This window comes from Zonotrichia leucophrys, chromosome 20, assembly GCF_028769735.1.
Source record: "Zonotrichia leucophrys gambelii isolate GWCS_2022_RI chromosome 20, RI_Zleu_2.0, whole genome shotgun sequence".
NCBI lineage: Eukaryota > Metazoa > Chordata > Aves > Passeriformes > Passerellidae > Zonotrichia > Zonotrichia leucophrys.
The window spans coordinates 56,297-71,861 of record NC_088189.1 but is presented as its reverse complement, the minus strand read 5'-3'; the positions used below and the strand labels follow the sequence as shown (position 1 = coordinate 71,861).

Genomic DNA, 15,565 nt, shown 5'->3' with positions numbered 1-15,565 from the left:
ACAGATACGATGTTTATAATTGTTGTGGACTGTGGATGTGGCCCATGTGGATCCTGCATCAGAGTTGCAGCAGCAGATCCACTAAAATATTGAGATCATCAATTTCTTGGGTTATGGGAGCCCATGTCAAAAAAGATGTATTATTCTAGATGGTAAACAGACAGAAAGTTTATATTGGTTTATAATCCACTGCTTTCAAAACTGATTAACTGAGTTTACTTAATATGTACTGTAAAGATGAAGTTATTTTTCGTGGATGTTTTATAGAAAATGTAAAAAATGTTTATTTTCAGACTGATACACTTATATTTGTGCATAGCATTATTGAGATGATTAATCCCACTGAAAGCAAAGAAATTAATCATCTGAGTTACATATGGTCAAGTGTTTGTATTGCGATTGCTTTGATTTAGCATTTAGAATTAGTTGATGAAATGCCCAGCATCTATGCAAGATTAAAAAATTTACTGAAGAAGATAGTTCTTAAATAATCTTACTTTGTTAATTTGTTATACTAATTAAACTTATGAAAGCTCCCAAAAGTTTTAAGAATTTAAAAGATTTATTTTGAAGGAGATTTTAATCTGGCAACTAATTAAATTCAGATGTACTGTTTAGAAAACAACAGTTATTAAATTAAGTTTGTGTTTACTGATTTGTGTATGTAGTAACTTTATCAATAAGAAAATATTGCCAGTGACTGTGGCTGTTTTTTTTTTTAAACTTTGGTAATTCCACAGAAAGGAAATTTCTGCAAAATACTGTAAGGGTTTCTTGAGAGGCAAAGCAGTGGTAACCCAGTGAGAATGTGTATGTCTGCTTGCACTCTGCATATCTCTGAATATATTAGACAGTGCTCTTGCTGGGACAGTTCAAACCATCTTGTTCAAGGTTCTCTGAAGCTTTCAGCTAGTAATAATGGAGGACACGCCCACAGCCCTTCCAGCCCTACAAAGTACAGCTGGTATTGAAATTTTTGCATTCGTAAGGAAAATGACAGGAGGGTAGTATAAACTTGTCATTATCAGAACAAATTAGGGAATACTCTGTTGCAGAAATGTAATTTAATTACAAATCTATTTATTCTATGTGCCTCATGTGGGGAAACAACCAGTTAAAACTAAAATAATAGTAAATTGTAGCTGGATGTGGATGTACATCGCAATGCAGTGTTAGCACACCAAGTGTCACTGTGGACAAAGGATCTGAGGAAACAGAGACACAGTGAGGCTGGGAAGTGCCTGATCCAGTCAAGCGAGGCTGCCTTTATTCATCACATACACTAATAAATTGAAGGGAGAAGTGACACTTGATTAAATCTGCTTCAAATCCAATATGATAATGTTATAAGAACAGGGGCAGTTGTCTTGCTGTTGTTCACCAGCAATGCTGTTTTTATTTTCCAGTTACCATTCAAAACACAAAAGCAAACTGAGACACAAAGGATCCAGTCTTCATCCTTTCAAGTAAGTGAAGGCCTGTTCCTCTGAGAGAGGATGTGCAAAATGTAATATTAATATTAGGTCTGTACACACCAGTTACACACTAGGCAATGACTCTACAAATGCAGAGTCATCTCCATTTGTATGAAACACCATTTAAGTTAGAAATGAGGATTCTTTCTCTCTGAGTGGCTTATTTTATTAGCTACTTTGGGGTGTTTTAGCTATGTTCAAGTCTAACAGAGTTTCCATGATCCTAACATTTCATGTGTGCAGGAAAGCCCTACAGGAGAAAGACAGGCTATGGCTGCTGCGAGAGCAGAGACGGAAGAAGAAACTGCGCAAATTGCTTAAGAGAATCAAAAATAATGACACATGCAGCATGCCTGGTCTGACCTGCTTCACCCACGACAACCAGCACTGGCAAACTGCTCCCCTGTGGACATGTAAGAGTACTGTAAACTAAGGAATAGGTCAGCAAATTTTGGCTTGGCTGGGCTGGGATGTTGGGTTGCTATTAGTTACTGGTTTTATTAGCTCTGTAACCAAAGCCATACAGTCTTTTCTATAGTAAATAATCTCTGTTTTCAGTGTTGTCATTATTGTTGCACAAAAGGCAAGGAGGTAAAACTAACTGCAAATAAGCTACAGATTATTGAATACTGTACACTGATCTGCAAGGTATCTCACCATCTGGAATGTTTCACAACCAGAGAAAGGAACTAGACAAGATGTTACTGTAATTAGTATGTGGATTTGGTATGCACAGAACAAGAAGCTGATGCTGGAATGCATTCTCTACTTTAGAGCTTAGGAGTGAGAATGAGAGTAACTGTCTATGAATAAAGTAATATAAACAGAAAGTAATTAGCAGTGCTAAAGACAGGAGCATGTAGCTTATGTCTTTATAACTCTTCAATTTGCAGTGGGCCCTTTCTGTGCCTGTACCAGTGCCAACAACAACACGTACTGGTGTTTGAGGACAATCAACGAGACCCACAACTTCCTGTTCTGTGAATTTGCTACTGGATTTTTGGAGTATTTTGATCTCAATACCGATCCATATCAGGTATCTGATCATAGACCTTGGGATCACAGCTCAAGAAATACATTGTTACTTGTCACCAATAAATTGAAATCACGCCATATTGCTGTAGGATGACGTTAAGGCCTGTATCATTTAAACTAGTATAAAGTGGCTCTTTCCTGTTAGAAAGAAACCAGCTGTATTTCAAAAGTTACCAAACTACAGAGCAATAGTCACTAAGAAGAACCTCCTGTTTATTGCAGCTAATTAATGCAGTGAATACGCTTGACAGAGATGTTCTTAATCAACTGCATGTCCAGCTCATGGAACTCAGAAGTTGCAGAGGGTATAAGCAATGCAATCCAAGAACCAGAAACATGGATCTTGGTAAGTGCCTCTTCTATTGCACTCACAAACACCCCAAAGAACCCCAAAATACTCTTAATATTATAAAACTTGAATCAGTCACGAAAGGATTTTAGGATTTACTTACAATAGTAATGTCCTGTTGAGGGTGATAACTGCATTCTCAGATTTTTGTACATGTTCAGTTCATGTTATGTCATGTTTTTAAGATGAAGAAAGACCCTTAGCATAGTAATAAATATTGCTGAGATGCAGGAGAAGACAAGAAAGAAACAATACTCATGAAAAGGGAGAGAATACTCTAGCAGCCACTCTGAAGCTCACAGACCTGAACACAGGTCAGTTCAAGCTGGAAGGGACTTCCAGAGTTCTGCTCCAAACTCCAGCTCAGTGCAGGATCAGATAGGAGGGCATACTAGGTTACTCAAGACATCAGGAATTTTGTTAAATTTCTTGAGTCTTTATTTTTTCTCATACAGACAATTGTTGGTAACATTTTAATTTTTCTCACCTAGGACTTAAAGATGGAAGCTACGAGCAGTACAGGTAAATGAACAAAAAATAGTTACATTATTCTGAAGTACTACCTTAATGCTGAAAGAGGAAGTGTGGGATTGGGAACCACATGGAAAGGCCTGGCTTGAAAGGGCATTTGAAAGACCTTTCCCCCCCACTTGCTTTGAAACTTTGGAGCTATTTGTTTCAATGTTACACTGTGTTCTGATCTTAGTAGTCAAAATTCTGGCTCAATTCTTCTTCCTCATCTTTCAGATTGTGGTACTAGTTGTTTTCTTGGTGATGGTTAACTTTTTTCTCCTTTTGCTGCTTGAAAATTAGGCAGTTTCAGCGTCGAAAATGGCCAGATGTGAAGAGACCATCATCTGCCAAGTCACTGTGAGTTGGGAGCAATTCACCAAAAGCATTAGCTTTTACTTAACTTTTCTCTTCTCTTTTTGCATGCACCACCATTTTAACATCATCATCTATTCTCACAGAATGCTTAGGAGGAAAGTCTTCTAAATTAAGCAAGAAATATGATACTGCCATCAGTACTGACAACTACTGCCACACAAAACCTCTTCGTACATGTTTTTTGAGAATCCTGAAGCATTTAAGTCAAGGCAATTTCAAACAGTAAAGGTAGATGCTCAGTTGAGAAACCAGCTATGGTCAGTTGCCAATAAAAATTAAAGACCAGTACACTAGTTTTGTCTAAACTTAAACTAGTAGCAGCTACCTAGTAGTTTTTCACACAATCCAGAAAGAACAAAACTGACCGTAATTTCTCACAAGTAGTGAGGCAGCATCATGTATTTTCTTGCCCTTTATCCAACCACAGCCTTTGTGCTGTGAGCAGAAAAAAGAATTTAAAACAGAAAATAGATTATAAGACAGATTTGTATCTACAACTGCTTTTTTCTTACTGAGCTGCCTTTTAAAATGTCGTGATGATCTGGCAGTTCTCAAACTGCTAGAGCTCAAAAGATGAGGTACAAATTTAAGTCTATTAAAAAGTTACCATTGCCTGTTACTGTCTCTGAATCTTTCCTTAAAAAGAAAGAAGAGACTTCATTAAAAATCATGAAGTGCTCTCAAACTGTGCAGTGGAAAACACAGGAGCAACTCCCTTCCTAGGCACAGTCTTTTTGCCTGAGAGTTGCTTATCTAATGCAGTGGTTTTATTTCTAATTGAAGAGATCTAAGACTGGCTTTAGACCCATAATGAAGGTGGAATTAACAAGCTTTGTACAGGTTGAAATTTCAAACACTGTTGAATTGTTTCTGTCATACACCTGCTATGCTTTTATTGGTGGTTCACAGTGTTTCCATTGGTTTTTACTGCATGGAACCATTAAAAATACCTTCCTTATTACTTTCTACTACAATGTTATACACTAAACTGCATTTGCTTTATTTTAAAGAGGACAACTGTGGGAAGGCTGGGAGGGCTAATCTCCCACAGCTGCTGCACCTCCATGAAGATACAAACGGGGCAGGACTTGAATCCATGTACAGACTAAATGAATTACAACATTCACCTGAAGGACTGGATAAACTTTGAGGCTGAAATAGATAGAATGTTTGCACTGGTGAGTGAGTTCAATAGAAGCAGTGAAATTATGGGAAATGCCATCAGAAATACAGGTCTCTGAAATCCACTGTTGTACCTGCTTTGTTGCTTTGGATTATACCTCACCTAATTCACAAGGCATTTTACTTCAAGAAGACAACGTTGATTCAGGAATTGACAGAGGAGGAAACTCAGCCACATCCCAAAGAGGACTGCCCCTGCAGTGGCAGTGTTTACACAGACAGTTGACAGGACCTTAAAACAATTTCCAGTTCACCTTTATCTTTAGTTGTCATGAGAAAAACTTCAATGCCAAGTACAACCCTAAAGCAAGATTCAGAAAACAAAGGTGCATTTGCTTAACACTGGGGTAAAGATCATGTTCAAGAGAACTCTGAAAAGATTCAGGAACTGAAGTCAGTAGCACCAAGTGTTCTCAGCACCATGGAATTTCTTCAGTTTCCTCTGAGGATACATTTTAGTTCCACATCTACTTGTTCATTGTATTGTCACCTCTATGAAGATTAGAGAACATCTTCATTCAAAGGATGCCAGATTTTTTGAGGGATTGTGTAAATATTGATCAGTGTACTGTTTGAAAATAAATTCCTTCACATTGTGAAGAAATTTATTAATAAAAAAAAGTGTAATGCCCACACGCCATTTCTCAAAATGCTAAGTCAGAATTTATTCATTTTTAAAGGTCCTGAAAAATTTCAGTAAATGTACATCTTAAATTTTAACACAATCAGATTTGTATGAAGGTTTTTTATGTGGTAATATTATACTGTACATTCAAAACTAGAACAGTTCCTTTGAGAAAGTAGTGTTTGCCTAGCAGTGTAACTTTTACATTTATTTTTTAAAAAGGCGGCTCTGGGAGTTCAGTACTTGTAGTCAATAATCTAGTTACACTTTAGTCTGCAGAAAAGTAAATGTTACTGTTCAAAGGTTTTTACAGGGAAAAAACCTTATAATTTTACTAAAAAAGCACAGTGTACATAATTATTTCAGTAGTTTCATGAGAACATTATTACATAAGTTGTAGTACAGGTACTAATGGTGAGATTTGTATTTATCATTTGTTTCATGTTACTTTGCTACCTGTGTTTAAGGGCAAATGCCTGAGGGTGCTTATGGGACAGACTCAACCAACTGTGGCCTTCACTCCTAACAAAGAGGTATTTTTTCAAAATGCAAACTTAACTTGCCCTTGTAGAAATGCAGTGTTAAAATACAGCATGGAAGTTATTTTGAAACCCTTCCTGGTTTTGCCGTTCGGAAAATCAAGTGGAATTATATCCAGACATGTAGATCCCTGGTATCACAACCCCATACTCAAAAAATGTACTTGAATTTAGGAATAGGGGGGAAAACCCCCGCTCAAAAAGCAGAAGTGGAGTCTTCACATATGCTAAGTAAGATTGGGCTTGAGTATTTGTATGACATGTGGTAAGTCAAATCCACTACCCAAAGCTTTCTTGCAAGCTTTTTTAAATTATGCAAGTAAAATCTGAATGTCTGTCTTAATCTTGCCATGTGTTTTCATTAAACTTGTTAAAAATTTCATGGATTATAAGAAAAATCTACTAGATTATGAGATCCTGGATCCACACACATAAGTAAAAAAACCCATAAGTTCCCCAAAACCCCCACCTTTTTTCTGCTTTCCAGAGAAGTTTCAGCTATCTGCCATTCCCAGTGTGCATGCAGAAAGAATATGAAAAATTTGCCCTTTTGTATTTAGCTCATAGTCTCTGGCAAGTTGAGGTTGTGACAGTTAAAATCCTGCAGGGCCAGTGTTACTGCACCTGTTACTTGTCAGGCAGAAGATTGAAAAGTTATCTTGTCCCTTTATAGAAAATAGTGAGCTGTGAGACTTGTATGTGACACAAGAAGCAGCTGGTATTTAATGAAAGGTACGTTGTTGCCAAGTTTGGGGAAAGATACCACCTCTTCTCCTTTCAGCTCTTCTAGAGTTTGCTGTTTAAGTAGACATAAATTCTAGTTCGTGTTTGTGCTGAATGTCTGTCTCATAAATGAAAGGTCTCAGCTGTTACTCCCTCAGCTTTTACGGCCAACTAGGATAAAATGTAAATAATTTTTTATATATATTTTTCATCAGTGATAGCAGGGAATTTTCTCTGACCTGTACTGGATAATCACCCTTAAAGTATTAGCTCATACAGTGTCACCAAATTCTGATTATAAATAGAAACCTTTATTTACATTATTATTAACATCCAAACACAAAAACCAGAAGGGCAGTAACACCTTACAACCAACCCTTTTATATCAGTCCCTATGATTTCTCTGTTTTGCAAAATAAAGATACAGATATTTCAAGCAATACTTGTAATGTAAACTAAGCTTAGATTCAGTTCTCAATACCATATGCCTTCTCCTGAGAATTTTTTTAAGATATTGCTCTCAGATTTACATAGTTTCACACTTGCTGTATCATTTTGTCATCTGGTGGTCTGCACATAAATTCTATAATAAAAGGTGTGCTAACTGGTGCAACATTCAAGGAAGTTTTGTCTTATGACAAAAATGTGGTCTGAATTTCTCACTTCAGAAGCAGTATTTTAGGCCAAGGAAAAAAGCGCACTACATGGAAGTTTAATAAACACATGTGATCAAAAAAGTAATAGAGACACAGCAAAACAATGCTCATTTATGCAGCAGTGATCAGAGTACACTGCTGTACTAGCTAATTCATCTCTTACTGCTGAATAATGTTATGTGGGTATTATTTTAAAAAACATCCACAAAAATGTACTGCTATAGGACCAAAGCAAAATTGATGGTGGTAACTAAATGTCAACAGATTTCAAACCAGATGTACTAGTTAGTGCTGTCACGAAATATGCTGTCAATGCATTTTAAAAATGCCCGCTGCCCCTTCATCAAGTTTAAACTAAACATCTTTTAATTCAGGAAAAAAAAGGGTAGGAAAGCTCCAACATGCTAAACCTATGAGAAAAGGATGAGGTTTTCTAATGCCAGTCAGGTAGGTACCAGTTATACATAGAGGTATAAATAGAATTACTAATTTAAAAAAAAAAATTGTACTGCAAGATGTATGTAGCAGTATATAGTCTAAGAGCTCACCTAATGAAAGCAACTGGTGTTGGTAGTTTCCATCAGTATAATGACCAACTACAAAATATAAATATTGTTCTGGTCTCATTTGATATAAAATGCAAGGGACTGTTGCCTTTCGCCCTCAGTAAGCAGCACTTACTCAACAAATAGATATGATCCAAGAAGTGAAAAGATAAAAGTTTCTTAGGCTTTTGAAAGTTTTGCATTCTAAAGACACATCAATTGGACGGAAAATTCCAAGTAAGTGCTGTGATAATCTATATACTCAGTACTAGTGGAAGAGACAGGGTTACATGAAGTAGCGTGATTGACTCTACATTCTCTTTGAAACACAGCTGGCTAGGTGCTACGGATGAATTTATGAGAATATTTCTAGTGAAACTTACTTCTATTAAAATGGAAAATCACTGAATAGTCTGAGCAATAAAACCTCATCTTGCTAACAGTACCAAGAATAAGCAAAAAAAAACACAGGTCAGGGGATTTTTGGTTTCTTTTACTCAATTGGGAGAAATCAGTTTTCCATTACACAATGAACAACGTAACAGAAGCATCACACACCTTAAACATTTCTGGGTCATCCCTTAGGAAGGTTTAGCGGTTTAATTCCTTGCAATTGCAAAAAGTGCAAAGGGATCTTCATTTCAAGCACCCAGAATGGAGGGGGAAAAATCCCCCAGTGCTATCAGCAAAGAATATGTAACAACACCTAAATACTGCTATGACAGAAATCTGCTTAGAAAATACATTTGTTACTATTAGAATAATCCAATGAGGTGTAGACATTTGGTTAAAATGTGGTTTAATATCCTTAAAGATTTCTGGATGTAACTTAATAACAAGTATTTTGCAACAGACAAACATTTTCAAAGAAGGTTTAGAGTTCATTAAAATTGACCAAAAAGACACAATCCAGATTCATCAGCTGAAAAGGCAACCTGTTATAGACAGACAGGTCTGTCCTGACAAATTGTAAGATCTTACAGAGCAGGGCCTTCGTGTCAAACTGCCTTAGGTAAAAAATGTAACAAAAGTGCTCAGAGGTGGAGAAAGTATTCAACAACTGGTCTATTTTTTTATAAAAAGCTCTATGTTAAACATGTAAAAATAAATGAAGTGTTGGAGACCAAAGAAGATAAATATGTGGGCCAAAGTCACCCAGCTTCAAAGTCCTTAAATGTAATTAAAAAAAAAAAATATTTGGACCTCAACTACACTCAGTTTCCAGAATCAATTTTGTTAAACATTTAGTTTCACAAACTCTGCAAAAATGAGTTAGTGACCTATAAAAGTCATATGTATAATACATTATTTTAAAGATCATATTTACAAAATTTATTCACAAAAAAAGACTGCAAAATTCTGATTCGGGCTGCAGTGTCTTGCCTTGAGTTTTCTGAAGCTTTTTTCAAAAAAAGATGAAAGATTATTGCTCTAATTTCCACACAGAGAAAACATTACATTATGCAGTCTTTTCAAATAATTCTTAAGAGATTGTGTTTGTGAAGGAATATGAGTACACCCTACCTTCATATTAAGTCCTTATCAAAGACATTGCATCAATCCATTATATAGTCCTCTATAAAGTGCACTCAGCTGCACAGCAATATCTAAATATTAGTCACAATTGTGTTTAAATAATTTAAATTGTTTATCCTCTCTTTTCAACCCTTGGCTTCAACAGACAGGATTTTGGACTAGCACATGCCAAATAATTTTGCACTGCTACTTTGCTTGGGAAATCCCTGACTCTTGGGATAAGAGACTAAAAGCAGCATTTCTATTCAGGGATTCTTATGAAAGAGAGAAGGCTAAGAACTACATTCTCTGTCAGATATTGTTATAAGAGAAATCAGGAAATTCTTACCACTGTGACTTTTCCAGGCACTTTTGTCTGCCTGGGCTAAAGGGCTTTGGATAGCTACAGTAAACAGATAAAGTATTCCAGGAGTCTACTCATCAAATCTATTAAAATGGCATTACCAAATTCACATTCCTAGAGGAAGAGTGCCAAAAATATTAATGACATTTTTTTTTGTACCCCACATCATCGGTAATTCATAGGCTGCTTCTACTAAAATGTATTTTTGTTGGGTAGGGGTTTTTATTGGTTTGTTTTCCTCTGGGTGAGGAAATTTATCACTGGTTTCTGTTAAGCCCAGTATGACTTGCCATGAAGAATGTGTCACTTTCCTTTATAACACTAGTGCATTCAACCGTTCTTGTTTGAAGATGTGGTTCTACATGTCAGCAGTATTTCTGTTAAAGAAAAGATACTTTCATCAGAGAAGATATCTTTGCTGGAAGAAATGATTTACATTCTGCATTTGGAAGAAGGAACTACTACCAATCAATGCCTAGAAGCAGAAGAGCTTTCTAGTGCTCCACTTTGAAAATAAATTTCTAGAAGATAAATGCTGTCCTAGAATTTCCTAAACATACTATTTGGGTATCTCTGTGTCATATAGATTTGGAAAATCTGACATTTCACCTTAATATTCTCCTACTTATAAAAGGCATTCATTGTATCAAAGTCCTCCAAAACTTTACTCACCCCCAGAAGTCCTCATTATTCTGACTCCTTCCTCAGGTATGCTGCACAAAATTCCATTAGGTACTTTTTACTTGAATAGATTTAGCTTTTGTCAGTATTATGTTGCTCATCAGGCATTTTGTGTTAAGACTGTGGCAAAAGTGTATTTTGTATTTCAGCTTTCTTTTCAGTGCCTGTTATTAGCACATTTTCATCTTAAATGAGGGGTCTAAATTTTCCGTTGTTTCTGGCTATGCATACACAAGTTATTCTAAGGTATTGTAAGGGCAAGTATCATTATCAGTGTCTGCGAGAAGGATACTGCACTAGCAGGATTCTTAGCCTGACTTGTATTACATGTAATTTTCAAGATCTGCTGAAGATGCATTTCACAATGTCCATGGATTTTTTTCTGGGGTTTCTCCAGGTTCAGAAGTATTTCATCATCCTTTGTGCAGTTTAAGGCTTGGTCCTATCGATGATACTTCAAAGTCAACTTCAAAGCTAATCCCAGCATACAGCTTGGCCTCATTGTGAATTTGCTGATGTATCATCAAAAAGAAAGTATCTCTTAGGACATAAAATTAATAGGACCACAGATACTAACAGGATAACTGAGAACAGGATTGTGCAGGAGGAATGGATGTAAGCAGACTGTACTCAAGAGAAAAAGAGTCAGCAAATCTTACCTGGTCTGGACCCATAGGCAGTCCTGACATAGGCATGGTATTAATACTCATCTGTCCAATATGGCCACTGCTGCCATTCATGTGCATCATACTGTATGCTGCTGGGCTACCTTGATGGCTGAACTGCTGCTGGGAAAAAGAACTGAAGTACAAAAGGACAAATGAAATTACCTTCCAGGTCTACACACTGGTGTATTGCCTTCCCTGCACCAGCTGTCAACATGTGAAATATAAAACTTTTCACATTTATAAAGTTTTCACATTTACTCAGTTTTACCTAATATCTGTTAAACATGGAAACTCCCCTCCCAAGAGGAATTTGAGTTTTTAGAAATGCAGTTGTACGTGTATGCCTAATGCAATCTTTTTGGAGGCTACTATTAGAGCTGTATCATCTATCGTAATACTATTTGATATTCTGTATTTCTCCACCCCCTCCCCAAAGTTATTTTTTCTTTAAATATTAAGTTAATATTGAAAGACTGAATGTTGCTTCTGGTTACAAAGATTGTAGAGGTCCAATATGAATCAAGGGAGCTAAGGATAAAATAATCATTTTATTTTCTAAACCAGAGCAGGATGAAGGACAATACAGACACTAGAAAGTTACTTTTGTCTCTTGTAAATGCTTTTCCTGCTTCATGGTATCTAACATAGTTTCTACTTTCAGCAAAATGAAAGACTTTTTGAGAAACAGGTTGTAATCCTGAAGTTCACCTGTTTCTGGGGATGCTTCCTGAGGGCCAGCCTTTCATCTCTGAGGACTGGTACATTGTTGCTGACTGAGGATGCTGCAGCATAGGATTCTGGGAGGGTCCAATTCTTGATGACACCATTGGATTGGGAGGGCTTGATACTCTACTAAATGCAGGATCGGGTTGTTGGCTTATTCCTTAAAATAAAACAAAGGAGATAGATACAATATACTTCAGTTATCATTACCTAGTACTTCTATTCATCTTCTTACAGTAATTGGAAGGAGAAAAGTCATCCTTTTTTGTAGCAGTATAGTCCATTTTTCATAATGATTGGTATTTAGATAGTTTGGATTAATAAAAAAAGGGAAAAGAAAACCAAACAAATGATTAAAAAAAAGCCAAACATGTTAGTACTAGTACCATAATTAGGTGGATAGGGAAATTGCTGTGAAGGAACTTGAGCCATTGGAGGGCCTGTCAAAGCACTGTCCATGCTTCCTGAGGCTGTCACATTTGGTGGTGGACTGAAGGCCTGAGGTTGATGTTGCTGCTGCATCATTATTGCCATCCTCTGTTGTCTAAAATGGTGACTTATTAGTTCCCTGTTACGCTGAGCCACCATTTGAGCATTAAGAAAACCTTGCTGCTATCCCCCAAAGAGAAGAAAAATCATATTAGAAGATGTTTTTACAAATAAAATCATGTCAGAGTCAATCAAACTCATTCCTAAGACCCGGCAAGTCAAGGAAAACCCATAAACAAAAAATAATCATCAAAATATTAAGACAAAACTTTTCATTAAGTTGTCATTAGTGCTAAACAAATGATGAAATTTACACGAAAAACTTGGCACACTGAATTGACAGCATGACCTACTGAACAAATCCCTCAGCAATCTCAGCAATAAGAGAGGCAAAAAAAACCCTTTTTAAAAAATTATGCAGAGGAATACTGTAAAGCCATGAAAGAAGGCTGAAATTCTAAACAGATGGCTACTGTAGGAAGTACTTACCTGGGATCCCACCTGTGGCTGCATAACTGGTCTCATCACTGAGTTAGTACCACTGACTGGATTTTCCATTTTTATTTCAAGACTTTGACGGGTCTGATTCATAAACTTGGAAAAAGACATTTTAGCACTATTAGCTTGAAAATAACAGTATCTGAAAAAAGTAACGGCAACTCCTGCAAAAACACTTTTGTTACAGACCTCTTGAATCCATAAAGTGCAATGGTTAATTTTTGACTTGTCTTTAAACAATTTGTTTAAACAGCTCAAACACCAAAAAGAAAAAGCCTTCAATCAGTGCAGCATTAATAGGCTTTGGTTTTGTATTTTCCTTAAATTATCTCTCTTTAGGAATAAAGAGCAGATTATCTATTTGTTTTAAACAATAAATGTCACAGAAAACCAAGAGAGAACACAGTATTTCCTAGCAGTGCCGTTCCATGAGTGGAAAGGAAAGGGTTGAAAAGTGGAAGATTGGTAAGGAGAGAGAAAAGGGGGTTGTTTTTAGAATTGTTTTCTGTCAAGGACCAACCAGGCACCAGGGAGATGTTAACAAATACTCTGGCTGAGAAAATTCACTTATTTATGTTTGCTCTGGGATGTTGTCTGTCTACAAAGAAGAAACTGAATTTTCTCACAAAATATAGCAAAATGTTGTGAAATACTTTTAAAAGCCTTTCCCATATACTTGGGCCTCCATAAAGGTGGGGGAAGGGAGATAAGAGGATTTAGAGATATGAAAGGAAAGCCTGGTTGGTGAAGGACTGTGCATGCTCCAGGCCCTTTTGCTATGGAATGCAGGACTCAGGCCTGGGTACTTTTTGCCCCTTCTAAAATGAGCTTAGCGGTGTATGTGTCTCTGTTTTTTCGAATCCAGGATGACAGAATAAACCTAACCTTTGTACTTCTGCTGTGTGTTGTTGTTGCCTTGGTGTTACCTGCATGTATTCTGCTAACACACCATGTCACACAGTAGTAGTGCAGTTTTCCTAATTTTATTTGTACACTGTATTTAATATCAAGCCTGCATTTTAACATGGGGAGTTCACTGCTGAAATCATGCACCAATATTTTAAGCAGTGTTTTCAACCTAGTGTTAAGATCTATGTGGTTGTATCTATTCTCTCACCTTTCATCCGAAGAAAATACCTAAAATGACATCAAATTGCTAAATGGAAAGCAAACCCCTATATCACTAAGCCCAAATGATTAGTTAGAAAACACAGTGAGAAAGAAGTAACACCTGATTTACAGTATAAATATAGCTCCGATTTAATGCTATCTGTGAGGTTCCAAAAAAATACTAAACACAGATAAAGAGATCATGCAGAGTTTACATTGCACAAAAGCACTGTTTGATCTATCATTTTGTGTGCTGCAGGAACCAATCCAATCTGTAGCTAGGGAGGCTGACAAAGGAGAAACACTTGTCCTAATAAATGTTCTTCTACTCCTACAGCCACCAGCCAATTCAATGAGAAGCACTGTCAAAATAAAAGATCCACCCTCTCAGTCATCTGTTGTTACATATGTAAAGCAACACAATTCCGCGTGCAAGTGATTCCATTCTGAAACATGAAGGAAGTGTAAAAGTAGGAGCAAAAAATTACCTGCTGTCCCTGGAGCCTCTGCTGGAGCTGCATGCGTAGCTGCTTTGGTGTGTTGGTCCTAGGTCTCATCACATTTGCTCGGGGATGGATACTTTGCAGAGGAAAATTGCTCGGTTGGCTCATCTGATTCATCAATGAATTAAAAGACGGCTGTTGTCCCTGGATGTTACTAAAACTTCCTGGCATTGCTGCCCCTTGCCCTTGATAGGGTTGACCATATAACAAAGGCTTCTGGTCAATCATAACTGAAGATTCCTGACCTTGAAATGAATCTTGCTTGGGTTCCAAAGCTTGTCCCTTCAACAGATACAGAAGTGCTTTCACTAGCAGTATATATAGAATTTCTAAAGTAGCAATAAAGCTAACTAAGTATAATACACCACCCAGCCATTTCTTGGGTAGAACATAGCATGGACAGCTACTGTTAGTTTTGTCTCCAAACTAATGAAATAGCAAAAGTGATTTATAATAATAATTCTTTTTAAAATCAGTTTTGCTGCACACTGCATACACAGGCAGACCAGTGTCACCATTCAAGCCATATTTGTACAAATGATGGTGTCACGTGGGTCATGGCAACTCCCAAAGTACTCACAGAATTTCTTTTTTCTATCTGCTAGCCATGCAAATTCAACCTGGAACTGAAGGAGAGGGAAGCATCCACATCACTGACAGTCAAATAATTCACAACCTAAGCTCAGCTGACAGCAGGCTACTAAGGAAACCCAACAGAATTCTCAGCTTCTAGAATTATAACGAGATACACCCCAAACTCCGCCTATATATACAAAGGCATTATACAATAAACTTTGTATTTCTTGTCATGCACAAGGAATTTAATCCATACCGAGCTACTCCTTTGAAAATCACTAGTCAATATAAATGTTTCCTAAGGAAAATGTATGAATATGAAGATGAGGATGTGATGAGACAAAGTAAATGAGGAGGCCCTCTTGACTTTCTTTTCGAGTAATAAAATAATATTGCTATTTGGAAAATAAATGGCCAAAAT

General features: G+C 36.8%; 2 protein-coding genes across 14 annotated transcripts in view; one reads left to right on the top strand and one right to left on the bottom strand.

Moving 5' to 3' along the window:
• The window catches only part of SULF2 (sulfatase 2), an 85,300-nt gene extending 77,869 nt beyond the window's left edge, over positions 1-7,431 (top strand). For all 7 annotated transcript variants that reach the window (XM_064730269.1, XM_064730264.1, XM_064730267.1 and 4 more), the window contains 7 exons: positions 1,407-1,466; positions 1,719-1,888; positions 2,369-2,511; positions 2,733-2,856; positions 3,351-3,381; positions 3,673-3,729; positions 4,758-7,431. In XM_064730269.1, the coding sequence (XP_064586339.1) occupies positions 1,407-1,466; positions 1,719-1,888; positions 2,369-2,511; positions 2,733-2,856; positions 3,351-3,381; positions 3,673-3,729; positions 4,758-4,788 (616 nt within the window). In that variant the 3' untranslated portion in view covers positions 4,789-7,431. The remainder of the gene's footprint in view (positions 1-1,406; positions 1,467-1,718; positions 1,889-2,368; positions 2,512-2,732; positions 2,857-3,350; positions 3,382-3,672; positions 3,730-4,757) is intronic.
• A 102-nt stretch (positions 7,432-7,533) lies between these two features.
• The window catches only part of NCOA3 (nuclear receptor coactivator 3), a 56,912-nt gene continuing 48,880 nt past the window's right edge, over positions 7,534-15,565 (bottom strand). For 4 of the 7 annotated variants that reach the window (XM_064730262.1, XM_064730260.1, XM_064730259.1 and 1 more), the window contains exons 20-25: positions 14,554-14,850; positions 12,947-13,051; positions 12,355-12,580; positions 11,954-12,128; positions 11,237-11,378; positions 10,572-11,089 (exon numbers count right to left, since the gene is read on the bottom strand). In XM_064730262.1, coding sequence (XP_064586332.1) covers positions 10,991-11,089; positions 11,237-11,378; positions 11,954-12,128; positions 12,355-12,580; positions 12,947-13,051; positions 14,554-14,850 — 1,044 coding nt within the window. In that variant the 3' untranslated portion in view covers positions 10,572-10,990. Of the gene's footprint in view, positions 10,274-10,571; positions 11,090-11,236; positions 11,379-11,953; positions 12,129-12,354; positions 12,581-12,946; positions 13,052-14,553; positions 14,851-15,565 lie in introns of those variants that run through there. The other 3 variants (XM_064730258.1, XM_064730263.1, XM_064730261.1) reach the window with 2 other exon arrangements.